The sequence below is a fragment of the Colius striatus genome, chromosome 14 (genome assembly GCF_028858725.1).
Source record: "Colius striatus isolate bColStr4 chromosome 14, bColStr4.1.hap1, whole genome shotgun sequence".
Classification (NCBI taxonomy): Eukaryota; Metazoa; Chordata; class Aves; order Coliiformes; family Coliidae; genus Colius; species Colius striatus.
The window spans coordinates 979,893-988,189 of record NC_084772.1 but is presented as its reverse complement, the minus strand read 5'-3'; the positions used below and the strand labels follow the sequence as shown (position 1 = coordinate 988,189).

The window sequence follows — 8,297 nt, the reverse complement described above, 5'->3', positions numbered from 1 at the left end:
TGGGCACGTTCAGCCACAGCTGCCCAGGGCCATGTGGGATTCCTGCTGTGGCGCACGCCCCGCTCTTGTAAAAACAGTTGTGTGGCTCTGGATAGAAATGCAGCCCCACTGCCAAGTTGTAACGTGCTGTGGGGCTCCCAGGGAGGCACCAGCAGCCAACCCGAGATGCTGCACGCCACGACTTGTTTCTCCTGGATGTGTGGTGGCAGAAATAACTGCAGAATGTGTCTATGGCGACATGCACCAAAACGACCCAGTTCAGTGCCGTGAGTTACATCTGGTTGCCAAATCTGTTAGGGAGACGTGCCACGAGGACTGGCTCCCATTTGAGGCACTGGGGGAGAGACTGACGACTGGGACAAACTCAGATGACGTCAGGAGCTCGTGCTGTGGGTAACTGAAATTGTTCTTGCAAGGCTCATCTGTTTTGGTGGAAAAGGTGACGTGAGAGTTCAGCTTGTTGCAATAACTGAGGGGCAGCCAAAGCCACTGCAGCGTGATCCGCACCCCACTTTCCTCTCTGCCAGAGGCCCGGGCAAAGCTCTGTGTGACGGCTCCCGAGTGACAGCACACGAGTGCGAACGCCTGGAAACACAACCCCACCGTCTGTGAAGCTGGACAGACCGCTCAGCGTTACCGGCTGCCTTCAGCCCGCTTCCCTGCACCTGCCACAGGGAGGGAAGCACAGACAAGCTCCAGGGCGGCGGCCGGCAGCAGCCGAGAGGCCGGAGCAGCCGCGGCGAGCCGCAGCCCCTGAGCCGAGCCTGCGCTCACCGGCACGGCCCGACTCCAGCCGCCCGTCCCGGCCTCCAGAGCAGCGCCGCACGCCGCGTTCTTCCCGAGCCGCCGGTCGGCACGGCGATCCCTTGTGCCAGAGGCCCCCGAGGCGGCGGCGCCGCGGCTCCGGGAGGGGAATCCCGGCGAGGATCCGGCAGCCGCCGAGCCGCGCTCGGCCCCGGCGCCGCCCGCACGGAAGGGCCCCGTTACCGCGGCGACGGGGCCGCCCCGAGCGGCGCCCGACTCGACCCGCCGCCGCCGCGGCCCCGGGGCCGCCCGGCACGGCGCCCGACTGGAACGGTGCCGCGGTGCCGGAGCGACGGGCGCTGCCCCTGCTCGTGGCCGCTGAGGGGAAGGAGCCGCGTGCCGCCGCTCGCTAAAAGCACCCCCTGAGATACAGGCCCTGCCGGAGCCCTGGGCACTGAGGGCAAGCCTCGCACAGCCGAGTGCCCGGGAAACAAACCCGCGAGGTGCTGAAGAGCAGCGAGCTCTAAGCAAAAGGAACCCGAGTGCAACAAGTATTGTCAGGGCGGGCAAACGCCAGCACGGGCATCTGAGCTGTGCCGGCAGCAGCCGCTCAGCACGGTCCCAGAGGCTGCTGTGGCAGTGACAGCCCCAGGGCGGTGGGAGGCAGCCAGGAGGCCGCCGTCCCGCCCCTGCTCGTGGCCGCCCTTCTGTGCCCCTCTGTGCCCGGGGCAGAGCCCGCTGAGGGGAGCACAGCAGCCCTGCTGGCGCTGCGAGGCGGCACGGAGCCGTTTGTCCCCAGCGTGGCCCGTGAGCTCCTGTGCTGGGCTGCCCAGGGACCGGGGGAGTCCCCAGCCCCGCAGCCATGGCACAGCCCTGGAGCTGAGGAGCTGGGGGCCGTGGGTTAGTGCTGGGCTGCGCAGGGTGAGGGGAGGGCCGGGACTCTGTGGGCTTCAAAGGTCTGGTGGTGCTTTAGCCCGATGTCCACAAAACAAGCCAACCTGCTCTGGCCTGGGCTCCTCTCTACCCACGGGCTCGCAGGGCCCGCCAGGAACTTGTTCCAGGGGGGGTTTCCCACAGAGGATGAAATCTCCTTTGTTTTTTCATGCCAAAGAGGTTTGCATTGTCATTTTGCTCTTGGAGGAAAACGCCTCTCAGCTTTGGCATTCGGGCACTTCACAGTGGGAATCATTAGAGACAGAACAGCTGCAGTTTAACAACCCCATTGTGCACTCTCTGAGAAGCAGAAGGCACTTGGAGAATGACTGGAGATGACAGAGAATTGAATCAAGCTCCCCCGTGCCCCTGCAGTTACGGTACAGGACGTGGTTACTCTGAGAGAACAAGTCAGCCACCATTGACAGCCTTGGAAGGGGCTGATAGATCTTACTAATCCTGTCTGGTTTAGAAGTTTCTAGAATAACTGAACATGATGGGCCTGCCACTTGGAATCCCAGTGAACCAATAGCCAGGGCAACAGAACCAGGTTATAATTTGAACCACAATTGGATTGCAAGCGCTTTTAGAAATTACTACTGATAAAACTGCCAAAGCTCTGGATCTTTTAACCCAACGTCACTCTCCCCTTCCTGGATCCTGAGGAAGTGGCTGATAGAGTGGTGTGGTGGGAAGCTTGTATCCAGCCAGGCTCAAACCAACACAAAGAACTTGACTCTTGGCAGTTGATCCGTGGCTCTGTGGCTGTTCCTGCGTGCTGCCCGTGTCAGCTCACACAAGGACAGGACTCAACGTGCCCCTCCGGCAGCTCCTCACCTCTCTCCTGGGCATGACGTCAGGATGGGGTGCACCAACCCAGCTCCAACCAGGACAGCCCCAAACCAGGGCTCCCTACACAGGGCAATTGGGAGCCAAAAGCTTCTGTAAAGTTTCCCTTGTTGCCAGTGTTTTTCTTGTCCAATGCTGGGCTTTAGTTTGCAGCACATGGACAGAGTTGTAGGATACAGCCCAGAGAAACTACAGCTGGGCTTGGCAAGACTTTCTCCTCTTGCTTTTGTCTGCAGAGAGTGATGGAGGCAGCTGGGACTTTGCAGCCCTAAGGACAGAAGGACGTGTCTCTGGAGCAGGGGGAGGGACAGGGTAGATGTCCTGATTTTGCTCAGCTGGGGACAGAGCCAGGAGGCTGCTGGCTCACTGCTGGAACCAGACACAAGGGGAAACATCAAAAGCTCCCAGAGGTTGCAATCAGAACAGTTTAATGGAACAGAAGAAGTGAAGATGACAACAGGTATAACCGTAAACGAGAGGGTACACAAAGGAATAAACAACAACAAGAGACGAGTGAAGGAGAAACAGTTCTCCTAGAACTCTGCTGGAAGTGAAGCCCGTCCCAGCCCAGAGCAGGTCAGTAGATGTTGTCCAGACACAGGTGCTGGAACCTGCTGCCAATCAGGCTCAGCGCTCTGTCAACTTGCTGTGGGAGGCCTGGAAGACAAAATCCACTCTCAAAGGCAGCAGCACAGGGAGGCTGAGGACACCTCCAGCCCTGCCATGAGAAGCAACCCAGCTGCCAGAAGCCTCCTGAGCTGCATCAACAAGTTCATTGGGAACAGACCGGCCACAGAAACTGACATTGAACCAATGTGAGCAGCTCACACCCCCAGGCCCCAGCTCCAACAGCTTTGGCCTCCAGCATGAACCCATCTCGCTGGCAGACACTTTTCAGCCACAATTCCTCCAACACCCTTCCCAGGCCAGACTGCCTGTGCTGATACACATCCCACAGCTGCTCCTGCAAGCCCTAAGGGACCCTGACAAAGGGGTTGGTGCAGCTCCAGCAGCCAAAGCTGTTCAAATGCAGCCCCAGAGCAGAGGTTTATCGTGCCCAGGCCCAGGCCACTTGTCACATCCCTCTTACCTTTCATGTGACAGACTGTGGAGTCCCAGCCACCTGCGAGCGCTGAGACAGAAACTTTGGCCCCAGACTCTCTCATCAAATCTTTAATAAATTGTCCTTGTTTGGCAGTCAGTTGTCTCACTATTGCCTTGATGAAAGGGACAAGAAAGCAAGAGTCAGGGAGAGAACTGTAGATCCAACACCACTGTTCCCAGGGGCTTCTTTTGCCCACATTCCTGGTTCCTGCAGCTCACTCTGAGGGTGGGTTTGGACGGGCAGTTGGAACGTGACCCTCCTACAGAGGGGAAGAAAGCAACTCATCCCCTGCCCTCAGGGACTCTGTACCCTCAAAGCCTTTTGAAGGCTTTCAAAGCATCACACTGACAGATCAGGCTGGAAGGTGAAGGAGAAGGACTCCAGCAACCAACGTCACCCTGGGCACTGTGCTCTGGTTCTTCATTGCTGCTGGGTCCTCTTGGGAGCCAAACGCTGAAACCCTTGTTGGCTGCTTGTTGCTGTCCCTGGGTGGCACTGGGAAGGTACCAGAGTGGGAGAAGCAGGAGATGGCTGTGTAGGGCAGGGCAGGAGGCACGAGCAGGACAGTGGCTGCTTACCTTTGGCACATCTATTGCCCAGACAGTGACGTCGGACTGCCGGGATTTTCTTCTTGGGGGAGACTTCCTGCCAGGCCCTGTCTTCTTCACGGGACAGGCAGGTTCCACCAAGCCCGTGTCAGTGCCATTTAAATCTGCAAGACAGGCACACAGGTCAGCATTCAGACAGCCCACACAATGCAGCTCCCACACACCTGGCCAGGAAAAGAGATCCTTTTGTAGAGAGGTGGCCCTGAGCACTTGCTGCACATTGACACACACTGAGCCCTTACCCAGCAGCAGACCAAGACACTGCAAGAAGTCCAAGACCTCAGCTGAATGAGAGCTAAGCCAAAGTCCACACAACGCTCCTGACCCTGTCAGGGGTGCACAGTGACTGGAGGGCTGAGATTGAAGAAGGACCCCTTACCCAACAGAGCCACATTGCCAACTTTACCTGCTCTGTGCCCTGTCCCTACCCCTCAGCTGTCTCAGTGCAGAACTTTCAGCCTTGGCATCACCAGGCTCCACAACACCCTCTTAGGCCTTCTGGTCCCACCAGCAGGAACAAGGCAAAACTATTCTCCTCCCGGGGTTACTCTCACTGCTGAAAATGTGTTGTGGGTTTAGCAGACTCCCTCCCTGTGTCTTGCCTCAAGCAGCGGTCCAGCTGCTTTGTAGCAAAGGCAAAACACACCCTCATGGCCTTCATGGCACTAAGGGCTGTTGGCAGCACAGGCTCCTCTCAAGGACTGTCATATCCAGGCCCAAGGTCACAGGGTTTCCCGTGTGCTCAGATAGCTTTTTGTTCTGTCAGGCACACGCCATCTAGGATCTAGAAGGCAAAAGCGACGCAGAGACCCTGGGGCTGGTGAGGTGAACCCTTCCTGCAGGGCAGAGGGAGGGGAGCCAGGCCGTGCTGCAGGGACACCAGGAGGCAACGGGGCCTTTTGCTTTTTCTTTTGCATTTAATTTTGATGAACACTGTGTCAGTAACTCTCCATTTCAAAGGTTCCAGTGCACAGGTATTGCTGCACTTCTGCAGCACGGGTGCAGAGGCCAATGAACTGTGAAACACAACAGGAAACACATAAAATCTTACAAAGTCCAACAACACTGTGTCCAAAGACACTGCTACAGCTACAGCTTCTACTGACTACTGCCTAAGCACTACTGCTGAGAACCTCCAGGGAAGGAGAGGGGCAGGACCCAGCCGTGCTCAGAGTCCTGCTGCTTAAGCCACTTTTCCCTGCAGAGACTGCAGGAGCTGCTGGATCCAATTAACGAAATCCATCAGCTTCTGGAGTGGGAATGAGCAGGACTCAGTCACTGCTGCTGTTGCCAGGGCTGAGCCTTGTGATGGCCTCTTTGGCCGGGCGAGTGTCGCAGCACTTCCTCCTGAACGAATCCGTGACTGCACCCAGTTGAAGAAGTGCTGGGTGGAGGTGTAGACCCCAGGCTGCTTTGGTCTGGCACAGCCTTTCCCCCAGCTGGTCAGGCCCACGAGCCAGAAGAAGTTGACATGTGGAGCCCTGCAGACGAGCGGGCCCCCGCTGTCACCCTGCAGCACAGGACAGAGGGTGTGGGGGGTGCTGGGAAGCCCCAGCAGGGTCAGGGGGGTGTTGGGGAGCCCCAGCAGGGTGAGGGGGGTGTTGGGGAGCCCCAGCAGCCCCACGTGGGCCAGGGCTGCGGGTGCTGCCAGGGCTGGCCCGTGGCTGCTCCTACCTGGCAAGTGTCGATGCTGCCCTGCGGGTAGCCAGCACACAGGTTGTAGCTGTGCACGGCCCCTCCGTACCACTCGCTGCTGTTGCAGAGCTTGACATTGATGAGGCGGACCTTGGCCTCCTGCAGCACGTCGGATGTTTCTGCAGCTGTGAGAATGGCAAAGAATTAGCCCCCAGCAGCTCTGGGCCACTTCCCCTCCCCTGTCTGGGCAGAGCCCTTCCCTGAGCCTTGGCTTTGCACCCCCAAAGAGGCACTCGACCCTTGTCTGATTTTAGGCCATGGCTCAGAATCATAGAATCCCAGATGGTGGGGTTGGAAGGGACCTCTAAACATCATCTAGTCTGACCCCTCTGCTCAAGCAGATTCCTCTAGATCAGGTCACACGGGAACGTGTCCAGGAGGATTTGGAAGACCTCCAAGAAAGGAGCCTCCACGCCCTCCCTGGGCAGCCAGGGCCAGGGCTCCCTCATCTAAAGAGCAAAAACCATCCCGGGTCCTGCAGCCTTTCCTGACGGGAAAGTCCCCTCAGCATCGCGGCAGCCTGAGGTAGCTCAGGCCCCGGCCTGCAGCCTGAGCCCGGCCCTCGGGCAGCCCGAGCCGTCTCCCCAGGCTCGCCCCAGGCACACAGGCGCTTTCCCGGGGGCACTCACAGCCTTCCGCGGTGTAGCCCCAGCCAGCGACGCGGCAGTCTGTGAGCTGCGACACCACCACGTCGGAGAAGTGAGTCACACAGGCCAGCTGCACGTAGTCGCTGCACTGCACGGGCTCGTCCAGCTCCAGCAGGGCGATGTCGTTCTCCAAGGCGCCTTTGCGGTAGCTCTCGTGGATCAGCAGCCGCTTGCTCTTGCGCACTTGGGCCTCGGGGCCCAGCTCAGACAGCCGGGTGGCCCCGATCACCATGCGCCACGTCGGGACGTTCCTGGGGGGCAGATGGGGAGCAGAGGGCTCAGAGGGAGCCCAGCAGTTCCCTGCCTCCAGCTCGCCGAGGGAGAGGCCAGGTGCCCCGCGAGCCCCGGGCTGCAGGAACGGCACCAGCCCAGCCCGTGCCGAGCACGGGACGGGAACTCTGCCAGTGCTGGGGGCACGGCCCTGCCCTGCTCCTGCTCACCTGTACTTGTCAAAGCAGTGTCCTGCGGTCAGGACCCAGCGGGGATGGATGAGGGAGCCTCCGCAGATGTGCCCGCTGCCCGCTGCCCCGGGAAGCTGATGACGCGCCCGTGGTGCTCAGCCAAGGGCCGGGTCCCGCAGCTTCTCCTGTCACCAGAAAGTCACGAGTGTCCTGCTGGAGGGCTGGCTGCTGCTGGGGCTGCAGGGCAGCCGTCTGCCCTCCCCACCGGGCACTGCACGGACAGCGGAGCCGGGGAACCCTGTGCCCGGCTTTTGCCTTCGCCCCACAGACGAGCGGTGCCAGCAGCCCGGCTCCCAGCTCCTGGGCTTTGGGAAGCTGTGGCAGGGCCATGGGGAACCAATGAAGCCCATCATATCATCGAATCATACAGTCACAGAATGGTGGGGGTTGGAAGGAACCTTTAGAGATCATCCGTTCCAACCCCCCTGCAGAAGCAGCTCCCACCTAGATCAGGTCACACAGGAGGGTCTTGAAACCCTCCAAGGAAGGAGCCTCCACACCCTCCCTGGGCAGCATGGGCCAGGGCTCCCTCACCTCACAGAAAAAACTGCTGCCCCAACCTCCTGACACCCACCCTTTAGGTGTTTGTAACTATTAATAAGAAGCCCCCTCAGCCTCCTCTTTTCTGTCCAAGCTCCCTCCCAGAGCCACTTACCCACAGCTTTGCACTGAGGCACTCACAGGCCAGCAGCACAGGCCCAGCAGGACGAGGACAATCAGAACTTTCATCACGCTGACAGCACGTGGCAGCTCCAAGAGCCAAGGGCACATCAACCCCAGCACTGTGTCTGATGCCCGTAGTGCTGATAGTGCCTGGAAAGTCTCGGCCTGGGCGCTGATACCACAGAGCTGCTGGTTCCAGGGGGATTCTGTGTGGGGCACCACGAGGGGCCCAAGCTGGGGGGAGGCAGAAGCAGGGATGGACACCTGAGGTCACACCACGCTCAAAAAGCCCCTTTTCCTCCTCTTTACTCTTGGTCAAAATTGGTTTGGGAGCAGTGTGACTTGTCAGAGAGCCGAGATCTGGGTTGTAGCCGCAACCCCAAATCTCCAGGGTGCTGTTTGGCTGCGCACAAGGGCCAAAGGCCTGTGTGTGTACTGCCTGCAGGAGGGAAATGCCACTTGGCTTTCCCTGGCTCTCGGTACCACCTCCTGTCCTCTCAGGATCCAGCATTTGGTCAGCAGAGAGCCTCAGCAAAGTTGTTTCACCTTGACTGCCGTGGGATGAGGACGAGGCACAGGAGGGGGTCCTGTT

General features: G+C 59.4%; 1 protein-coding gene across 1 annotated transcript; it reads right to left on the bottom strand.

The window, feature by feature from the left end:
* Positions 1 to 633: 633 nt before the first annotated feature.
* LOC133626766 (acrosin-like) lies at positions 634 to 7,771 on the bottom strand. Its single transcript, XM_062007822.1, has 8 exons — positions 7,724 to 7,771; positions 7,022 to 7,116; positions 6,546 to 6,832; positions 5,914 to 6,059; positions 5,438 to 5,749; positions 4,482 to 4,500; positions 4,210 to 4,343; positions 634 to 1,191 (listed from the first exon to the last, which is right to left on the bottom strand). The coding sequence occupies exons 1-8, from the start codon at positions 7,769 to 7,771 to the stop codon at positions 634 to 636; spliced, it is 1,599 nt and encodes a 532-aa protein (XP_061863806.1).
* Between the last annotated feature and the right edge of the window lie 526 nt (positions 7,772 to 8,297).

Coding starts and splice junctions, on each gene's coding strand:
- LOC133626766 (XM_062007822.1), bottom strand. CDS start 7,771: ATGAAAGTTCTGATTGTCCTCGTCCTGCTGGGCCTGTGCTGCTGGCCT. Junction 6,833..7,021: donor CACTGCTTTGACAAGTACAG/GTGAGCAGGAGC, acceptor TCTGCCCCCCAG/GAACGTCCCGACGTGGCGCA. Junction 5,750..5,913: donor GCAGCATCGACACTTGCCAG/GTAGGAGCAGCC, acceptor CCTGTGCTGCAG/GGTGACAGCGGGGGCCCGCT.